This window comes from Rissa tridactyla, chromosome 4, assembly GCF_028500815.1.
Source record: "Rissa tridactyla isolate bRisTri1 chromosome 4, bRisTri1.patW.cur.20221130, whole genome shotgun sequence".
NCBI lineage: Eukaryota > Metazoa > Chordata > Aves > Charadriiformes > Laridae > Rissa > Rissa tridactyla.
This window is the reverse complement of record NC_071469.1, coordinates 74,307,426-74,330,198: the sequence shown is the minus strand read 5'-3', so window position 1 is coordinate 74,330,198 and position 22,773 is coordinate 74,307,426. Positions and strand designations below refer to the sequence as shown.

Sequence of the window (22,773 nt, the reverse complement as noted above, 5' to 3'; positions counted from 1 at the left end):
CTCTGCATGGTAAAACTGCTGTGACAGCCACAGGAGAACTGCACTGCACACGGGTAAGCGCTTTCAGTGAAAGCCGATCAAAAAAATCAAGAAAACATCCCTGGCCAAAACCTAGCCAGCATCCAGTATTCCCTGGATATTACTACACACATTCCCAGTACGCACCTCTTAATTTTTACGCTGAAGAAGTCTACCTTCATCACCACGATCTTCAGTCAAACAAGGTTCCACATGCTTTGTTGAGATTATTTTACGTGCACAGAGCCGGGCACATCTAAGTATCTTGTAGAATTCAGCACTACTGATTATTTTTTTACATATATATATGTGTGCGTGTGTATTTTCAAGTGGAGATTTTTAAGTGAAAAGAACAGACATTGTCTACAGCACACAGAGCCAATACATTCCAGATGTTTGTTCTCATTTCCAGCTAAACCAGTTTATATTAAATATCACAAATAAGCCTTTCAAGAGCAAGTTCAACATTTAAAGCACGACAGTGGATTGGAGAGACCAGCTCAGACTAACACTGCCATACAGATTTTGAGCCTCCAGGTCCAAGGTAATTGATTTTAGCAGAGCAGCAGCATTACAGAAAATCAGGGTTGCTGCAGCTAAATATTCGTATGATCCAAGTAAGTAAAGTAAGTACTTTAGCGTAAGTAAAATCTGAGAACTGATGCATGTGTCCTGAAGTATCATTTTCACTTAAAAAATAGAAACTTAAACTCAAACTGTCTCCTCTGTCTCAATGGTGTTCACTGTCCACATCCTCTGACAACGAAGGGTGCATTGGAGCTGAATTAGACCATATCTCCGCTGGGAGCACTTTGTGGGACGTGCCCCCTGAAGCAGGACAACAGATGAACTACTCACCTCGCTTAATGACTAGTGGAATCTTGAATTCACAGCGATGGTAACTAGAAAGTGCAAATCATAAAGCTGTTAGAAAACAGAGGACCCAAAATAAACCGCACAGCACAAACTTAGAGCTCTTAATAACCAGTTTAATGAAAAGTCATATGAATAATAAATTGAGGGTCTCGATGCTAACAGATTAAGAAGAAAAGAGTTCTCATTTCTGTTTTCTGCTTCAAAAAAGGCAGCAGCCTGGCAATGTCTTAAAATAACTTTCTAAAAGGCACAAAAGCTCCTTCAGCACAAATTACTCTGCTGTTACACACAGTGGATGGAGAAATACTCAGCTTAGAAACAGTACTGCAGATTTCTCCATCACTAATGCCAACTGCCTGAAAACATGTTCGCTTTAATCAGACATCCAATCACTTGCTCCTTAACTCATATTCCTCCCCTCAAGAGTTTACGTTTAAAAAGTACTGAAAATATGTTCAGAAGCACGAAGGATTTTTTTTTTTTAATCACTAACTGAAATAACGTCAAGAAAAAGCCTGCAGCCTACATACCAGGAAATGGACACTCTTGCTAATACAAAGTTTGCCTCTAGCAAGAGAGTTTGCACATTAGAGCTGGACCAAGAACTACCTTACCTCATTTACTGCTTTAAGACATACTTGACAATATAAAGGCATTTAGAAGAAAATAATAATAATAATAATAATAATAAAAAAGTGCTAATAGTGATGGCTGAAACCTCCACGGGTTACCAGATACGCCAAAGACATTCAGGAAAAAGACTACTTGAATTCTATAAAGGGAACATAAGATTTCCTTTTCAGATGTTTTAAAGTGCTCTTTAACAGACAAGTTCTTTACACTCACATGTTAAAGTTGTAATGACCGGGATAATTTGTATGCAGGACAAATTTCTTCACTTTGTGAGTGTTTGCATCAAAGAGAATATCCTATTAAATAAAAACAGACAGACATGAAACAATTTGGATAAAAGGAAGACAGCTTTCTGCAAACCAACCCGAGATTAGCTACAATAGCACCTGCATATAATGATATGTATTTATCTCACTGGAATGTAGTATTTGAACTGGGAAAGTAGTATTTGAAAATAAGCCTATTTGTAAATTCAAATAAACGCACATTTTCTCCAGCACCCAATCGCAACTGCAGTTTCATTTGCAAACGCTGGCCATTTTTCTCAGGAGGTCTTGTTATCCTGCATATTATTCACAGTAACATAGACTAACGCAAAAGAGCCGTAAGGAGGGACGTGAAGGTTGAACTACATCCCACAGCTCGGCAAAGGTGCACAACTGGTGTTACGGCACACCGACCTCCTTTCTGTGGCACAGGAGCACGAATTTTGGAAACAAGAACTAGTGTATCTACGCATCAGGCTGAGGGAGGAAACCTAAGAGAACGCAGAAGTGGTGGAGATGCTAAAACGCTGCAGATTGAATTTGCATGTGCTACAGAAAAGTCAGTGGTGTTTTTCCCATCCAGAGATTCCTAAGGCAGCAATCAAGAGTTTTGCAGTCTCACTTCCCACAGCCTTTGGCCTTCGGAAAGGATTGCTGTGTAATTAAATCAAAACTTCCCATGAATTTGCTTATGGAAGCTTCCCACTCACCACTCCAAGCGTGAAATAGTTGAAGAAGTAGTCATTGCACTTCGATGGGACCTGCTTATGGGGCGAGGGCGAATGGATTTTCATCTGCAAGACACATTAATAACAAAGACGAGCGCCATTTAAAACATCACTACATTCAAACCAATTGCCACAATCTCATTTCAAGTCCTTGTTCAAATGCGTAACATAATGGTGCTTCATGACAGGACCATCAGCTGCTTGCAGCGGCACAACGATACAGCGGGGTTTTTTCTTTAGTTATCTGAAGTCAAAGGTTTACTCGTATGCGGCTACGTAAAAACATCAGGAAAGGATCCAAGTATATGCTAGTTATTTTGCATAAAATATAAATATAAGATAGTACACACTTGCTAAGGGTCATTTGGATTCAAAAGCGCTCCCATTTTTATCAGTTTTTAAACCAGTCATAATGATGCTTTTCCTTTTTTTTTTTTTTTTTTAGTTTAAACAGATTTGCATCAACTTAGCTTAAAAAAGCTTTTTAAAAATCAAATTCTGTAACAGTTCATCCTGGCTCAATTTGTGCTACGTGGAAGTTTAACTTCACTGGCCTTGCAAAACGCAGGCCCTGTGATAAAACTGAGAGCGCGCGGAACAGAGACGAGGTCCTGCGCCCGAACGACTTCCCTCACCTTATCTTCGGACTTGTAGAAGACTTTGTGCGGAGATCCCAGGGTGCTCAGCACATCCTGGCACGAATCACCAAAGTACACACACCGCTCAAATACCCGCATCTTGGCATCGGCTAAAACACCCGGGCCACAGCCTGAGGAATGGAAAACAACCCAAAATTCATCAGCAAATCAACACCAAGGGCTTAGCATTCCTCTGTTTATCACGAACCAGCTGCATTCTTTAGAGAACAGTGCCAAAGTAAATTTAACCCTTTATTTTGCAACAGTTTAAAACATTTCTTATCAAGGTGATGTATACGCTGACTGTTGCAGAGCCCCATCTTCACCTCCGACTTCAGCAACGCTGCCTTCACTGCCTCGCCGTTCACGGCAGCGTCACTTGCTGTCCTAGTCAGTCTCAGTTTCCCATCAGCTGCTGAGTAGAAGTACCAGGAATTATTTACTTCTATCCTTAAAATGTTCTGCTTTAGCAACTAGAGATGTATCCCCAGCTAAAAAAGTACAGCCTGTGAAGCGAAATTCTTCATCCACATTGACTATGAGAAAACACACATTCTTTACTCGAGATTCCCAGAGCTCAGTAAATCAATAGCAAATCAGTTCCTGGGCAAACAGTGCTAAAAACAGATCTTACTGAACAGCCCTCGCATAGACGAATGGCTGACATCCGTTACTAGATGTGAAGAAACGGAAAGATCTTACAGGGTGCGACCCCAATTGCCTTCAGGAGCACAGCATCTTATATTTAGGAGAATGCACGCGCACCTATGCAGCAATTACTCAAAATATGGGATGTGCTCTAAACACACACTTAGCTTTTATCACTATACGTTATTTATTTCGCCAGTTACCCAATAAATCAGAAATATCTGATCGAGTCATCCTTGATTTCTTAAGCAAGAGTTACTTCACGTTAATACATTTTGAAGAGAAATTTGTGCTGGAACAGGTGTATAATATGTTCTATAAAGGAGCTTCCGCAAACTTTAGCAAGACAAGAACAGCACGTGTCCAGATTGCCCCTCTGCAAGTTTTAGTCTGAACATTAGTGGTATATTTTATTCGTTGACAACATTTCCCTTAAGCTGCACATATATATTTTTAACTAAACTTGACACTCTACCTTAGAGGTGTCCAGTTTCTCAAAATCATTTCTATTATTAAGATGTTACAGCTAACTCCTTCCCTAGCACATGAGGATATACGTTCCCTGTCTTAGGCAGCTCTCCATTATCTTCCTCTGTAAAGAGAGAAGCAAAGTAACTTGAAAACGTCTGCTCCATTTTCAGTCGTAATTTTTTTTTCTTCATCTTAAATTTTCTCCTTTTCAACTTTTGCATATTGGGAACGTACTCCAAGCGTTTCCTCAATATACACACACGTAGTAACCAGAAGAGGTCAAAAGCTGAGCCTGCTAATGAAAATTGTTAAAGACATCTCAGTATTTTTTTCTTAAAAATATTGTCAAGTCTCAAGTTGTGGCGACTGAACAAGGCTCCTCCGCAGTCATATTATCTTTCCCTAATTTCTAAGCCCTCCGTCTCCGAAAGGACACACAAGGAGAAGGTCCTCATCAGCCTCTGTCGCTTTCACTGCTGCCTCTTACAGCAAACAAAAATGGAATTGAATTTAAAGCACAGTCTAAGGCTGCGGCATTGATGTAGTCTCTTGCTGGCATTTTTAAAAGCTTTCCAGAATTAATCACAAAAACATCAGCATTATACAGCTGACTGGAAACTCAGAAAAAGCACATGTACATAAGGTTTCTTGATTTCTCGTGGTTTTTCCCCATGATGTACTGGCATCTGTTTTATTTATACATGCACCTGGAGTCAAATTCCATTTCTGCAAGCAGACTCTCAGGACTTGGAGCCACAGAGGACAGGGCTACAGCCCACCGTGATTTCTTCAGGACCAGGGAAACGCAGCAACAGCCAGACTCACCTTCCCAGGGGTTTTATTGGGTTTTGTTTCCAATAGTTCAAAATAAGATACAGAAAACCCTTTGAAATCACCTGTAAAATCATCACAAATAACCCACGCTTAATTTATACAGGCTGGATGAGGCTTTGAACAGCCTGGTCTAGCGGGAGGTGTCCCTGCCCAGGGCAGAGGGGTTGGAACTGAATGATCTTTAAGGTTCCTTCCAACCCGAACAATTCTGTGATTATCCCTCTTTTCCTGAGGGAAACAACCAGTTCAGTGTTCTGAGTGTCACTAATACCTGCAGTGAGTAGGCGAAGCCGTAAACCTGAGGGTCCAGTTCCATCTCTCAGAACATCAACGTTCTCAGCGTACACGTTACCAAGGAAACAGCTGAGGGGCATCAAAGGAGCCCTGCAACCAATCACACAAAAAAACCTGTATAGGATTCGCTTAATCTTCAAATTTTCCATTAACAAGCTGGTGCTGGTTCACTGGAACAGAGCACTTTAATTTTGACAAACCTGCATTTAACTCAGACTGAAAATTAAAAGTTATACTAAACACAAGGATCAGAAAGTCCGGGGAAAAAGGAAGAGGAACAACCAGGCAGCCCTCAAACGCAGGACCTTTACTATTAATGAAACAAAGAGCAAGTTTCAAAGACTCCAGAAATTACAGAAACTGTATCTAGCCTCTGGATGCCTCCTATGAGGACGTAACTTCAGACTTCTCTTGGGAAAGTTGAAGTTGGACGGTTTTTACAGGCACCTGCTCCTTGCACTAGGCGTACCACCCAAAGGCAGCAGAAAAGCCATCGCAGGGATGCTCGCGCTGCTCTCGGGAAGGTACCACAGCCCAGAACATGAACTCGGCTTGTGCAGGTACGTCGCGAACGGTGGTGCTGCTTTCCTGGGACAGTTCTCATTTTAATTCAATTACAACATTTTTTGACAAAATTGTTAACGGCCCCAAGAAAGACATTTTCAATGGAAGGGCTGCTTCCCTGTGTGTTAGTTTGTATATGCTCTGTAAAATTCACTTTTCTGATGTGAGTTTCTCCTCTGTGTAAGTGACTTGAGCTAAAAGTCAGGCTTTGAGCTCTCACACCCGCCCAGAGCCCCATGCGACAATTAGTGCTCTCACTAAGGCCCCCCATGTCACGGACAACAACGTTTCTCTGCAGTGGATTTATTTCTAATTAGGAGGCAATGTCTGCATAAACAAGGTTCCCTCCCTTCCGAGCAGCGATCCACAGAGGTGTTAATCATCCCCAAGCATTAAAACAGAACTGCCTCTGCAAAAACTACCACCTCATCATTTGGGTATTTATAGCTGGATGGAAGATTACAGAAGTCCTTTCAATTTTTCTTAGTAAAGGAACGTCAGGAACAATGGTTTTAGAAAGAGCAAAACGTCAGATGTTGTACAATAAATTACTGTTTAAAAGAAGACAGAACACAACACCATAGAAAACATTAACTATATTAAAATACAATTCTTACGTTAGTATTAAGGCATGAAGATCAGTTTCCTCAGAATAGTAAGTTCGGTCAGGTAAAGGCAAATATATCGAATATATGATAGACTATACATAGGGCTTAAGCCTGAAAATACGTATTTTATTACTTTTGTCGAGCGACAGAGTTTAAGGCCCTTGGTTGCCGTGACATACATAGTACCAATACCGCAACAAAATGACTGACTGCCTACACCAAGTTTGGTTTGCCTTGGCATGCAAATGAGATCTGGAGTAATACTAGCCTAACTGCAGCTCTTACTAGATTCCCTACATTTCCTCCTTTACTTAATTAATTCCTTTTCAGGTCAGTCGAATTAGCCTGCTGCAGCTGGGCCAAGCTGACTTGATAGCGACAGACATCAAACCGACACTTGGTCATAAGGTCTGAGGACAACACCCATGGAAATTTGAGAAGCTGGTACCTAAAGGCATTCCGCACACTACCAAATTCATGAGAGACCCAAACGGAACTAAAAAACTAGGTATATAAGATTATATTTAGCATTCGCAAAGCCCTAAACAAATGAGTTGGAAAAAGTATATTCTAAGTGATGAAACCGGCATGTACGTACTTGGTATCCTGCAGACTGTTTCCGTTGTAGATGTACATACGTTTCACAGTCGCACCATGCGGAATTTGCAGAGAGGCTAGGCCATGGGCAAAGTTAGGCTGTGGATGTACAAAGTCATTCTTGTTACATGACACAGGAGAAACTTCAGGTCAAAGTTAAAACTGCATTAGAAATATAATATATGCTAACCAATTCAGATAAATCTCTAGCCAAAGACACGGGAGAGGGCAAAAAACCGAACAACCACCACCACCCCTTGTAGATGTGTTTCTTTACATTCCGCCACTCCCGCATTCCCAGGCTGGGGTGAAGTGCTCGCTATGTTTATCCACCAGGAGATGGCACTAGTCTAACAATTAGCCATGAGCCTATTGAGAATTCCTGTTTTCTTGGTCTGATCACTGGCAACTAGCAATATAGAAGTATCTGTGCTGATATGCTAGACTGAAGTTCTAAGAAATCAGCTATCTAAAAGGTAGAAATTCTTTTTTCTCTCCCACTGCATTAATTTCAGCCGTTTAACATTTTTGCTGGTTTGTAAAATGCCTTTATCCGATTAACCAAGATTCATTCATTCAATAGATTTTCTGCTCTCCTTATCACCACATTCTGACACGTATTCTTTTCATAGGGATTTTGAGCGTTTTCTTCAAATAGAAAGTGTGCTAAGGAGGTCAGCTTCATTCTTTCATGGCAGTAAGAGTGGATTTCCTTCAACTTTGAAGATGACAAGACCTTTTTCAACGCTATCAACATACTCTGCTGGCATTGGACAGAAAAGACTTAGCTTTGTCACAAGCAGTCAACAAGACCAAAATGCATGATATGAAAACTGTTATCCTGGTCTACATTAGCAGGACACCACTTAAGGTAAACACAAAAAGCTATTCTTATTAAAAAAAAAACAAAAACAAACCAACAACAACCCAGGGCAATAACCTTCACTGCTGTAGGGATTTAGCAGCAAACGGCCAGTACCTAACAAACCTAGAGACGCCCTGATTTCCGTCCTCTTTCTGAACTTGCCCAGAACACGACAACTTGAAAACACAGCTTTCTGACTTTGTCAGACTTCAGATTCCTTTTTAACACACAAATGCCTTAGCAACAGAGGAATCTTCTCCAGAGCCATGGAAGTGCCATATATGCCTCTCTCCTTAACAGAAAGGGAGTAGGTTTTCACGTGCTCCTCACCTACAGTTCATTACTACCTATATAAAAAACCCAAAGTTTTCCTCTGAGTTTTTTTCATTTCTATAAGCAGAGATTACACTGCTTTGCTAACTCATTTAGCATTCCTGTATGATCCTGTCTGAGCTCAAAAGATTTTGGCATCTTCGAATATCCTTTCACTCTTTATTCAGCCTTATCCTAACGCTGAATCCTTAATTCAGCCTTATCTTCCAGTCTCCCCAGAAGACTCCGCAAACAACAGTCATCTTTCCTCTGGACTGTTTCATACTACCCTGTTTTCTAAACTATCCTAACTATTTCTACCTATTCCTAATCCTGGGGAAATTTCACCTTCCATTCTGTGCAAGCAACATTTTACTATTTATTTACTGTTCCATTTACTATTGAACAACTGGATGAAAGACGTTGAGAACGCAAAATTATTTTCTGCACTGTTCTATCGCTGTTCTGGCAGCTATAAAGTAGTAAATCATCACACGATCTCCCTCAGAGTATTTGAGCCAAGCATTCTCTAACTATCCCTAGTTATTTTCTTAGTTAACTGAACCACGTACCAAGACAAGACACACAGATGCAACGGCTAACATTGATTCTAGCAATTTTATTTAACATCTTTTCAAATCTTCAGAATAACAATTGACTGACCTAGCAGCTCGGCCATTTAATTCATAAATGCCCTCGGAACTCTTACATGAAAAGCAAGTACTCTTTGTTGGGCCGTTCCTTCTGTTTGGCTTCCTAGGTTTCTATTTACCTTCCAATATTTCCGAAGCCCAACTGACCTTCACTGCTCCTAAATAGTAACTTCCCCTGGTTACCCCCTGTTCTCTCACATGTCAACACACAACTACTGAAGTACTAGGTTGTGACATAAAGACATGTTGGTTGATTTCTCCCACTTTGTTTTGGCTCTTTAGATGCTCCTCTTTCTTTTTCACTGGTAAGCCTAGATAATACAACTGAGAGCGTTTCCATCCTCTCACAAAACAAATTATACATACATTTTTGTTAGTATAGGTGGGAATCACAGAAGACCTGATCTTGTTTCCTCTATAGACAGTGATTTCCAAATATTTCAGAGAACACGGTAATACGTTCAATTATTCAGTAACTCATCCAAACATCTGATGCATATGCAGACAGGCATTACAAATAAAGCTCATTCATCCGGCTTTCTAAAAGCACTCATACTGAAGGACACCTAAGATGAAAACATATTTTATGAACTCTATCCTAGTTTAGTTGCGCAATCACTTTGATGAGACTCAAAAATATCTGATAAAAGAACAGCCTTCCTGCAGATTGCTTAACGTTTACATATTTGCATAGACAGCGCTCATATTTTTAGAGGACTCCTTTCAACAGCAGAACTGCTAGTCCCAGTTCATGATGCAAGCAAAACCTCTAAGCACATGCCTCTGCTAAAAAGCAGAAAATTTTTAACTTCTAAATGATTACATAGCATGAATAAGAGCACAACAGAGGAGTTAAATTCCTTCCAAATTACTGGTTTCTTTTGCTTGCAGGCGAGACATGCTGTAGGTGATATTTTGCAAGTACCATAGAGGCAAAAAAGACTATCCATTAAATCAGAATGATTGCTGACCTCGTACTTCGGAGTTTCAGTCCAGGAGTCTAACTGAAAAGAAAATGACAGTCCTCTGAAATTGAGGTGAAAGAGTTGCTCAGCGGAATTATACACTAAAAGGGAAAAGAAAGAGAACAGAGTTATTGAAATAAACTAAGAATCCTTCAGTTCAAATCTAACAGCACTTCCGTCACCTCAATGGATTTACTAAGTCTCAAAATGTGGGAGGAACACGATTACACAGGACAGTAATAGTTTGCCTTTTAATTTGTTGCAGTAGAAACACAGCAATAAGAGAAACCTTAGATTAATTACAATAAGAATTGCCTATGTAAGCCAGCCGGCACTAACCTATCCCTAATGATACAACTATACAATATGTCACAATCAACCACACCTTAATATGCCTAAAGTAGTTTAAACAGCTACTATTAGTACAAAACAATTCTGTTCATTGTTATGTGAAACACTTGTCCAACATCAACCAGCAACTCCTTTAGACAGATGTGGCCAGAACGCTGACAAACTCCGCGTTTCACACCAGCGGGAAGCATGTGCCCGAGCCAGGGCTCACAGGTACCTCCCTGTCGCTTCCACCTCTCCTTCCCGAGCAAGGGGAGCTCCAGCTCGCAAAGCTGGAGTAACGTGGCACGAGGAGGAAATGCTTCAGTCACGCAGGTCCTAGGCGTTTACAATGAGAACTAAAATAGTGCCACCAGAAACACCAAACCATTCGGTCAGCTTTTACAGAGAGCAGTAATAAATTAGGACACGCACAGATTTCCAGCTGTCATCACGCCACGAGATGTCCTGATTTATTGCAATAAATTGCACATCATGAACTATAAACGGCAATAAAAGTCACCCCAGTACTTACTCTAACAAGACATACTCTTTTGTGAGATTGTGGAACGCTTTAAAAACGCTCCCACGGGACTGGGAGCTTGGGAACAGTTTGGGAATTGATGCTACCAAATGTCAACCTGTGCCCAGTAGCTGCTGTGGGAACATTGTGTTCCTGTAACACACAGAAGCTAGTTCATTTGCAAACCAGTCTGAAAACAGCACAGGCAAAAGACAATAAACAAACTGCTTTATTCCACTTTACCAAAGGAAATTGGTTCCATTTTCTCTTTTTTTTTTTCTTACCATTTTATATTTAAGATGACACGGCATAGCGAGAAAATGCATAATAATATATACCATTATTTTCTCCCCTGCCCCACGCACAAAGTGCCTTTCAAATGTTCAGCTTGAAAGACATGTCACAAGATATCTGGACAATACCAGACTGCCCAGGATAGAAAAATAATAGTTGAGCAATAAGCATTAAGTTTTCAAAAGTTATCATTTGCCTTTTCTGTAGAATGTGCTGGTTAAGAGCATTTTCCCTCCTTGTCACTCAAAGGAAAACGTGTGGGGAGAGGGAAATGTTTTGATCTGGAGGAAAATTACACAAATCTCTCTCATGTGATAAATTATGATGCATCTTTTCCAAAGCCCACAGCCAGCTGGAGAAGTGTTTTTCCCCTAGTCATGCCAAGTGTGATATCTGATTATAAAAATCGCATCAGTTCCCATCGCCTGCAACATTTGTTGATGTTTAGGCTTAAAGGGCAAGGAATGTTTTTATCCTTTGGAAGTTCTCTCATGTCTCCTTCAAGACTATATGTCACAACCACATGACTGAACAAGGTAAGCCTTTATTTTATTTCAGTTTATGAACTACATGGGTACCCTGTAGAATAATTCCATTCAAAATTGCTGACAGAAGCGAAAAGACTCCGGGTGAAGGAAGGGGAGAGCGTCTGCCTTCCAGGAGAGCAGCAGAGCGTGACCAGCTGGAAGACATTTCTGTAGAGCAGGACAGGACAAAGCCGCCGCCACCAGCAAGCCTGCACAACGGACACAGTTCTGACAAAAGCAGATCCAGAAGTCAAGTCTTCCTGGTAACAAGCACAAGACTTTTCTGGCACCCCAGGGGAGCTTGGGCAACCTCTGAAGTCTCCGAGAGCTACAGAGCTAGAAGACAGCATCCCCCCCTCCTTGTCAGGAGGGAAGGATGGCTTTTTCTTTCTACCTTATGGCTTCAGTTCAACCCCACAGTCTTTATCTGTGCTGAACGGCACTTCGGCAAACAGCCGCATCCACGAGGCTGTGGAACAGGATGTGATTTCAACAGCCCCACTGGCAGGAGCAAGTGCTCCCCAGCAGGAGGTCAGGTCAGAGAATCATGGAAATGCGGGATGAAATCTTGGCTTGGGTGAAGCTATCGACCTCCAAAGTGGTCATATTTCAGCCAGCCCCATGACAAAGATACTACAAAGTTTCAAACTAACATTGGCCAAAAAGTAACGAAGCCGCTTGCAATTTTCCTGATGACTCTTCTTTTTTAAAACCACTGATTTGGCAAAACCAAACCTGCTCACTGAAGGTCGGTTTCAACACAAAACCGTTGCTAACCTTTTGAAATATGTTCTGAAACTATCACTGTATCCTGTTGCAGGAAAGGTCTGCTGCAACCACCTTGGTTTTAAGCGAAAGAGAATATTTTGTTTGAAACTCTAGTGGAGGTTAACACAGAAATAAACAACAAAATACTTTTAAACTTAAAGGACTTGCATTGGGGTTTCGGAGGAGCATCGGTCCAGAGAAGAAAAGGGATGGTTATGTCGCACTTTCATTCATGAGAGCCGGCATTTGGTACTTTGGCCACGTTAAGAGGAAGGTTTCTCTTCCCCACCTTTCTCTCCCCACCCCAGCTCAAATACTTGTGGGACGTGAAAACACCATCATCATCCCTCCCACATGCTGAAAACTATGGTGGTTTTTTGCCTTTTCTGTTTTAGAAAACACAAAGAAAAAAAAGAATTATCAAAAACTTGAATTGCATGATACAAACTGTTCAAACTGCTTACGACAGGCAACTAAATACAGAGAATTTACTTCTGCTAGGTAGGATGTTAATGGAAGATATTGAATTTCCAGCGAGGAAACCAAATGAGCAAATGCACTAGTGAAATGGTAATATAGGCCAACATTTTAATAACTACATTTTCATATCTACAGGTCACTGGATGAAGAGATGTTATGAAAAACTACCATCAGATGAGGCAAGTGTGCAAGTTTCCTTAATTGAACGTGACAGGCACACAATATCTGGCAAATTCAGCACGAGGACACGTGGTGCCAAGTTATGCTTTTAAGTGCTTGCATACAATTTTATGCAGTAATAAACCACGCTGTTGGTATCACAAGCAATGCTTACAGCTGGATATTTATTTTTATGGTTCATAATATTACAATTTTGCAAATAATTGCAAATAAACCATTGTCCCAGAACAAGCTAAAATTATAAACAGTCTTGTACATACTATTTCCATACTAGCTAACTATAGTTCTCAGAGTTTCTGCCTAAGAGGAAGTGTTAAGATCATGACCAAAGTGAAATTTAAAAAGGCTGATTCTGGTCCTTGGAGCCTTATGGCTAGAAATCCTCCAAGCTTCATTTATCTCAATCTGATGTTCATCAACTACAGCAGGCTATTATGCGATGATAGTACTTTAGCCACATGACCCTCCACAGTTAATAAATCCTGTTCTGTAATGGGCAAGAGATTGCCTGCAGAGAGCAGGGACAAAGACTGGATATGCAATCGCCATCAATCACAAAGCACACCAGCCTATTTGGGATCAGCCCGACTACTGCAAATGGACTGGGTTAAGCTAAAAATAGAAAGTGATATTCTAAAAAGGGTATCTTGCCTATATGGAGTTTATCTTCTTTGTTGTTATGCCAGTTTGTGGCTCTGTTTCTCAAAGACTCCTCAGCAGTTTAATTATAAATATCCTCTTCAAAGTTTCACCACTGGCTTATTTTCAGCACCTAACAAACCCCCGAAATACACGCTTTGTTTTCATATGTAAACAAGGAGCTTAAAGATAGTCTTTTTCCTGCTACAGAGCTGGTGAACAGCCAAGAAGCTGCAAGAGTCAGAGTGGGCTCAGCCAGGTTAATTAAACGTGGCCTGGTTCTGGTCGTGCTGCACGTAGGCTGCCTCCACGCCTCCCAGTGCTCCCAGTAAGACGAAGCAGAGGCAGGGAGATGCAAGGCAGACACACACAGGCTCGGACTCAATCCTGCCCTAACAGGGGTATAACCACATTCTCAGAGCATGGGCCCCGAGCAAACGGTCCTGGCTGACTGTGCACGGAGATCAGCTCCGATGTCTGTATGTTCACAGTATCCTTAATCCCTAAGGACACTCGAGAGCTGACCATGCATAAGAATGTGTAAAAACAACAGCAAAGCTCACAGTTTTCTGGTACCGGCAGTTCAAACCAGATCATTAATGATATCTGAACACACCATTCTGTGCCTGACCATTTCACTTAAAGAAAGTCACAGCTGAACATTCAGGACATTTTACACGATATCCCAGCCATAAGAATTCGACCCTTCTGGAGCACATCTTCAGATTGTTTGACAACAGAAGCGCCTACACATTCCTCCAGGCAGACATACAGGAAAGACTTCCTAGAAAAAAGCCTGTCAATTAGGTGCGCTTCTGATCCTCAGGAATACTTCAGCTTACCTCCTGGATGTGTTGCTCCAAATGACTGATCAATTTGTTCTATGGTTGGAGCAATTGCCTGAGAGTTAAAGTGGACACCACTGAAAAAGAAAACAAAATGAATCTGCCTTAAGAAAACTGACCAGATCCTACAAATGTTTACTAACAGCAATACCACATTTAACCATATTTTTTTTTTTTTAACAATAACAATTGAAAAAAGGAATTCAGGATTAAAAAAAAAAAAGAGAGAAACCAGTCACTGTAATCAAGAAGAAATCATGGGAGGTCTTAAATCACTTACCAATATTTTAACTTCACCTTAGTCAAGTCATAAACTTCAATCACCTGAAACGCAGGAAAGAGAAATATTAACAAGTGGCAAAAGTGTGAAGTAATATGGCACAGAGGCAAATTCTTGTCAAAAGGCAAGACTAGCTAATGCTGCTCGCTCCGCTCCCCAACAGAGCTCTGCCAGGAGAAACCACATTGGCAGAGAAGAGACTCCAAAAACGGACTCGGCAACTACACGTCTGAAACAAGTTCTGAAGAACAACGATGGGCTGAGGAGTACCTCCAGGTCCCGTGTAAATCAGCACTCACCTGCAGAAAGCCATCTTTTCACTCATACATCAGCATCTTGATTTCTGCAAAGATTACTCTTAAGCAAGTTCAAAGGGAAGTAACAGGGAATTACTCTATTAGGGAATCCTGTAATGAATGTTAAACAATAGGTCACTCCTTCAGTCACTCTTATTGTCCTAAAGAAATCCTGTGCAGGGTAATAAGTCCTAGCACTGACTGCACTGTTTCAATTTTCCAACGCTTTTTCTAAAGGAAAAGATGAAGACGGCAAAACTAAGTAGTAGCATTCCATTTCAATACTACATAAAAAGACACCTAGCAACCTCTCCAAGCATTACAGAAGATAATCAGAAGAGTAACCCTCAAAGAATCAGGGCAATTCATAATACCTAGTTCTGATATTTATTAAATATTTTAGACCTTACTGAATATTCCAAGGAGTTTCCCCTCTCTGCAGATAATATTAGGTATGGATCCTTTGTTCTCAATACATTAGAGAATCACAGAATGGTGGGGGCTGGAAGGGACCGCTGGAGATCATCCCGTCCAACCCCCTGCCAGAGCAGGGTCACCCACAGCAGGTGGCACAGGAACACGTCCAGGCAGGTTTGGAATGTCTCCAGAGACGGAGACTCCACCACTTCTCTGGGCAGCCTGTGCCAGGGCTCTGCCACCCTCAAAGTCAAGAAGTTCCTCCTCATGTTGAGGTGGAACTTCCCATGGTCAAGGTTGTGCCCGTTCCCCCTTGTCCTGTCACTGGGCACCACTGAGAAGAGCCTGGCCCCATCCTCCTGACACCCACCCTTTAAGTGTTTATAAGCGTTGATAAGATCCCCCCTCAGTCGTCTTTTTTCCAGACTGAAGAGACCCAAATTCCTCAGCCTTTCTTCATCAGAGAGGTGTTCCAGTCCCCTCAGCATCTTAGTAGCCCTTTGCTGTCCCCTCTCCAGCAGTTCCCTCTCCTTCTTGAACCGGGGAGCCCAGAACTGGACACAGCACTCCAGATGCGGCCTCCCCAGGGCAGAGCAGAGGGGGAGGATGACCTCCCTCCACCTGCTGGCCACACTCTTCTTGATGCCCCCCAGGATGCCATTGGCCTTCTTGGCCACAAGGGCCCATTGCTGGCTCATGGTCATCCTGTTGTCCACCAGGACTCCCAGGTCTCTTTCCACAGAGCTGCTCTCCAGCAGCCAGCTGCATTACTGCACATGCACAGCTGAGATCAATTTCACATGATTTTTATCTGTTACTAGATCCTGAGGCTAGACCAGATCATTTTTGGTGAGTACCCATGGTCAGACACAAGCTTCTTCCACTCCACATATGCGTTCCTGTGTCAGCAGGAAAAGGAAAATATGCAGAGTACATCATAACTGCTGTAAAGAAAAGGTAAAGCACCTTTTTTGTTGCTTTGTATAATCCTCCAACAAATCACTGGCAGATTTCAAAAGGACTCACTCTTCAGCTAGACAACAGAGCAAAATCCCCAGGGAGCTTGCTACCAAATGTGGCTTGAAAGCCTAAAAATATCACCAGCTAAGAAGGAAGTCTTGGTTTTGGGAGATGCCTGGGAAATAACCCTAAATAAAACAACTTGCTATCCTCAAACCACTATTAAAAAAAAAAAAGCAACCAACAACCCCAAAAAACCCAACATTTCTGGTACGCTGTTGACTCATAAGAAGTTGGAAGAGTTCTCTGAAGCACTCTGCTGGGAAAGACCACAGATTTCAGGATATAAGCAACAAGTACAGCACAAAGCAAGTAACGAAAGAACATTCTAGCAGAACCAACATAAAGAGCAGCAAACAAATTTTTCTTCTGAACAAATATACTTTGAATTATGCTTCTTGGAAGAACCTGGTTACCCAGTATTCTAATTCAAATGCAGTTTCACACATCCAGGTTTCCTTTACTGCACAGCTTGTTAAAAACAAAGGCTACTTCTATGAAGAGCTAGGAATGATGTTACTTTTTTTTTTTTTTTAGTAACTCTGCACATCCTCTTTCTCCTCAAAAAAAGGTTTCTGAAGATAGAGAAAACCACCCCACAAACAGATCTAGTTTTGCAGCAACTACTAGAGAGTATCAGGCGCTCTCCTGAAGTTCTGCTGAAATAGGCTGCAGCAGTGGAAGACCAAAGGATGAGTTGAACAAGAAGCAGCAGCAGTGCTTGAGGCACAGCACATTGCCCAAACGAGGTCCCCGCGAGACAAACACCCGGAGAGCAGCCAGCAGCACCCATTTGCCACAGCCCTCTTCCTGTGCCTCAAATCTATTCACATCAACATTTCTTTTCACTAATGGCAGAGGAAGAAACAAGCCCAAGTCAGCAAAATTTAAAAGGTAGTCAGAAGATCTCATAGAAGTCATGAAAGACACATATTGAAGAAACGCTGCAACAGGCCATAGCACTAGAAAAGGATCTACGTTTTAAACTACAGAAACTACACTGAAAAAAGGATTCAAACACAATTCTTTCTACGTGCAGAGAACAAACAACTGAGAAGACCAAGGACTATTCAGCGATGGGTTTACCACCCAGCCAGAAGGCAGCTGGTTTAAAGGATTAAGACCTGATGTTTTGTCACATTGACTGTTTTGATAATTACTACTGAGTAAGACTCATAAAAATGTTCAGGTATCTACTAACCAGCCATAACAGACCAGCGCTTTCTCCACCTCAGAGGCGGCTTGCACGAGAGACCTTGTTTCTACAATTCACAGTAACGTTTCAGAACCTGGTCACCTTAGCTCGAAAACTAACACACTAACAACTCCTGCCGTGCTTTGGCTACTGACTGCAAGTAGAGACTAGGCGCAAGCTGCCTTCTCCTCCCTGAAAAAAGGGAGGAAACTTTTGGGGAATATTGCTATAGCTTTATACCTGCACCAGCTTCTTTGGGTCTGTCAAGTCTTTCTGTTTCAGTAGCCTGTATTTCAATCTCTTTTCCACAACCAATAGCAAGACTGTATTAAAAAACAACACACAAAGCAAAGAAAACACACATCCTGATTTTTCCAGTTTTGCTGCTGCTGAGCAACACTGAAAACAGAGAGTCATACCATCTTTAAAACGGGCATTACTTATTCTACACTACTCTTTAACAAGTCCTGTTGCTCACTTCGAAACTGATCCCATAGAATTTCTTCTATAAAGCTTTCTGAACACTTTCACAAGTGTAAGTTTTCATAGCATTGTAGGCATTTACACAGCTTTACTCTTCAGAGTTCAAACAAACAAAAGGTATCGCTAGACCACTGAACCACAACATACTGGAAGAGATTGGCTTTTTTCTATTTATTTTTTCTTGAAACAAACCTAAACACACATACCAGAAGAGTTTGTTTTTTTCTATTTTTTCTTTAAAACACATTTTAAAACATATTGTGGAGAAAGTTGAGAAGAAAAGCTCTTGCACAGTTCTTAGAACACTGGGTGTTGAAATGAGAAAGCCAGACCCACAAAAACTGTCTGGAGATGAAGAGACATGGCATACACTCCTTACAGCACATTAAAAACACTCCAATATTGCGACATTCCAAAAACCATCAGTAAGATGGCCCTGAAGTGATGATGTTTTGAGTTAGTCTCCTTAAGAATTAAATATATTTTGGAAAGATTTCGTACAGCAGGTGTAGCTTACACTGATAAAGACCCATCTGACAAAGAGAATTTTCAGCATGTTGTCTTGAAAATCATGAATTTCCATACAAATTCTGATTTATTAAGTTCTAAATCTTGACAAAAATGAAAATCCCAGTGTTACAGAATGACTTCAAGAACAGATAACTTCCATAAGGCAATTACAAACTGAAATTGGGGGGGGTGTCAGTGCTCAGCTGTCCTCCACCTGAGCTCAGAGCACTGAAAATTGTTCTTCAAAACACATATTTTTATAGTTAATATAAAAGATATCTTTAAAAAGAAAAATACAAGCGTATCATGGTGCTACAGGTTGCTACTAGAGAAATAAGTACTCCCAATAACTACTAATTTGGGTTGCTATCCATTTAAAGTACACCAAGAGCTCAAGTTTCAGCTGACAGCACACTGCTTCACTCTTTTTCATTTTTCTAATAAAGCACTAGGTTGACATTTTGGAGAGTGATGTTTTGCTCCTGGTTTTATTGGAGACATGAATAAGGCGAACAAGGCTACCACTGTTCCAATACTTGGAAGCATGGGTATGAGCACCATCTTCCAGACTTACCTAAAGGGTAAGCATTCCATTTTTTAGCATCACATTTAACGCCACACTTCTGCTTTCCAGTGTTCAATAGCACAGCAGCTAGAGCCGTACACTCTCACCCAATTAGCCCAATCAACACCCCAGCACTGTGGGAAGCAATTTGTGCACCAGGTGAGAACCACACTGCCAACTGTTCAGCACAGCTGGTCCTGCCAAAAGGACCATCCTGAATAATTAAGAAGTTACATGCAGATATTTAAAATGTTTCAGTTAAGAAAGCTTTTCAAAATTTCATACTGATCTTGGCATCTCTCTACAGCCCCACAGCAGCCCGTTCTGTATGGATGAACCACACCACTGTCATAACAGATTTTTGCGACCATAAATGCCACAGGAGGTTCATGATGAGCCTGCCCTTTATTTTGCATCTTAGCTACACAAAGCATCCTAGGAAGGCAGATCAAAACTTGGTCACCCAATAGCACAGGAGTGCAACTGCTGGGCCGAGGACTTTGGTCACAGAGATAAAAGCTCATCCGGAACAAATTGTGAGCCGACGCCTCCCGCACTCACAACAGGCCTGAACGTGGCTTTCTGGGAGAAATCATGAACTCATGGCCACACAAGTACGAACGTAACAACTAAGAACAGGAGGTAGTAAGTTTGCTTTCAAAAATAAAGTGTCAGCCCTAATAAAGGAACAGCTTGAGAAAACACAACACTGCCTGGCTTGCATTAAATGATGATCTGACTTCAAATCATAGGCTTAGCTTTAGGAATGGCCTTTTGCAGCTTCTGGAGCATCTTGAGACAAGACGGGCAAGTGAGATTGCACTGAACCATCCTGCTCCTATGGCACTCTTACAGTCCCCAGTACAATGTTAAAGCGTCTTAATCCTGTAAACCAAGATTTAACCCCCAAACCCCCAAAGAAATGCAGTTCATTATCACAAGAGAGCACTATACATGGCAAGCTAAACATAAAAGTGTATACTTAATAATGCCTTGTTAAGTGTCACTATCTCCTAGGGTTTTGTTTTGCAATGTTATATTACCTTAAGTCTCTGATTGAAAGCATCAAACAGCAGTTTGATTCCATCCTGAGTCAGGTTAAGGATGAGGTCATGGCTAAGAGGTGACTGTAAAACAAAAAAAAGTGTCAGGCTTTTCGTTTCAAGGCTTTGTTAAGATATATAGCATTGTATAAGTATAAATTGGTTACTTTGGAAAAACAAAACTGCCTCAAAAAACAACCTCTTGTTCAATACATAAGCATAACAAAAATACATTTGGCCAAACCTCTCAACCTCTTCAGTTTCCTTATGAAAAGAAATAGAAGTGCCTGTGTGAGATGTGCACCCTGCAAGAACTCCGGAAAGAGTAGTGGTCCATTACTTTAAGGGCGGGGGGAGTGGGGAGAAGGGCTGAACCACCTTGAAAATTAACATTCCAAGTTTAGCATCAGAGAGATCACGCAGGGACAGCCTGTTGCATTCTTGGCACACAGAAACAGCCCATCTCACCAGGCCTCGCACCAGAACCAAGCACACACTTGACAAAAGGATGGAGAGAGGGCTTTCCACTTCAAAAATCAAAGAGCATCACAGCCTTTTTCAGGCCTCAAAAGAAAGGCTTCAGACTCTTATGTTGTGAATTTAGGTTTCCTTAGTTACGGTGAATCATAACAAGGAAAGGCTTAGTTTGCAGTCTGCTGGAGTCAACAGGAGACATTCCACTGGCTTCACTGGTGTCTGTACAGGCTCTACGCCATCCCCGTCTGATGCGACGCTGTGGAAGCTGCTCGCGCCTGTGCTGGTACAATCCATGCACACACAGCCAGTTGGCCCTAATTCAGCTCTTTGATTGTGTACCATCTAAAAGAACGTTTGCTTCAGAAAAGCTCTACCCTCCACAACTGTCTCCTCAGAGGAGAAAAAAGGCTGAAGGACAGGCAGGCAGCAGTATTCATGCCCTAGAATTGCACCAGTCATCTAGCAGAAGACAGAATGGGGATGGGACATCTGGGGCACATACAGGCTTCTAATGCAAGCAGCCACACCACAACAGCCCTTTTTATGAATTAAGCATAAGCTATCTTAAAAAACTGTAATTCCCCCTCCTTGCTCTACTGGGAGAAGGTCTGTGTTTTGACTATCAGAAGTCTAATTTTCATCCTAAGTTTTCTCACATCAGCACTGTCTTCTAACTTGGATACTTTTTGTGCATCTCATGTGCATATCCCATCCATTCCCAAACCATGTCTTTAAATAATCATATCCTAACCTTCACATTGCTAGGTCAAAACAAGCCACAGGGCTTTCTGTCTCCTGTGATGCAGATTTCCCATGCCCCGTGATCACTCCTGCAACTTTTCTCGAAGTAGGTTCAGTTCAAGCTCATTTTTCTTCAATACCGGTGATCCGACGTAAGCTGTATTCTAAATAAATTTTCACAGCACCTTGCACAGCGGCATCAGTGCTTCACTATTGCTGGCAAACTTTTATGATACTGCAAAGAACTGAAGCAGCACTGCAATACAGCCATAAGCCTGAGATAAAAAGGTCTAATGTTGATCCTGATGGTCTTTTTAAAAATCCCTTATAAATCTAATTTAGAAAAGCTACAGATAGAAAAAAAAATAGCGTGCTGCGTTATATTTAAATATACCAACAGAGTTCTTCTGATATGGGATATGCTCTGCATCTCGCTGGTTTCCAAGCTGAATCTTCTTGAGGTTATTCCAAAATTAATGAGAGCATTACAAGTACTTCTGAGTGGGTGGAAAAAAAAATTACATCCGAGGGAAAGCTTGGTAATTATTATAGCCAATAGCTTCTGTTCTATGCTGGCATATTTTCTAATGGAAGAAAAGTTTCAAGGGCACACATTTAGTCCATGGGACTTTTAAGGCACAAAACAGAACCTCAAGTATGAAAGATGATGTCAGGAAGCAACAGGAGAGTCCTTCCTGAAGGAAGCAACTCAAAGGTGCAGTTAACTCCACTAATCTACATAAAGCTGCAGGAAAAACTGTTTGCACTGAACAATCCCATCAATACAAATCCAGAGGAAGAGTCTTAGGAAAACATACAAAGGCAATTAAGTACCACACTTAAACTGACCAAAAAGGAGTTAAATTTCTTTAGTCAAGGAAAAGGGTTCATCAAGCTTTTCTGGCACGGTTTGGGCATCCCATTTATGTCAAGTTAAAAAGAGAGCCATGGGCAGATCTAATTGCATTTAATTGTCATATAAATTTTTGAAAGGAAGTACTCTTGACTGTAGTTCCAGGATCAGAAAAAGTGTCTTAGATGCAACAACTTTAAATTACATTTGATCACTATGCTCAAAGGCATTCTTTTAGAAAGTAAAGAGGAAAGACACAAAGGCTGTTCAAGTATAGTTTAGCTAGATAAAAGTCGTGCATGGCAAAGTTTGTTTAAAGCTTTGAAACGTGTAAGAA

The 22,773-nt window shown here is 41.3% G+C and overlaps 1 protein-coding gene across 2 annotated transcripts in view; it reads right to left on the bottom strand.

Annotated features, from left to right (window-relative positions):
• Nucleotides 1-22,773, bottom strand: part of PHAF1 (phagosome assembly factor 1) — a 36,276-nt gene that overhangs the window by 6,347 nt on the left and 7,156 nt on the right. For both annotated transcript variants that reach the window (XM_054198206.1, XM_054198207.1), the window contains exons 4-13: nt 20,366-20,449; nt 14,837-14,880; nt 14,554-14,633; nt 9,977-10,071; nt 7,177-7,274; nt 5,384-5,496; nt 3,157-3,290; nt 2,504-2,587; nt 1,741-1,823; nt 877-920 (exon numbers count right to left, since the gene is read on the bottom strand). In XM_054198206.1, coding sequence (XP_054054181.1) covers nt 877-920; nt 1,741-1,823; nt 2,504-2,587; nt 3,157-3,290; nt 5,384-5,496; nt 7,177-7,274; nt 9,977-10,071; nt 14,554-14,633; nt 14,837-14,880; nt 20,366-20,449 — 859 coding nt within the window. The remainder of the gene's footprint in view (nt 1-876; nt 921-1,740; nt 1,824-2,503; nt 2,588-3,156; nt 3,291-5,383; nt 5,497-7,176; nt 7,275-9,976; nt 10,072-14,553; nt 14,634-14,836; nt 14,881-20,365; nt 20,450-22,773) is intronic.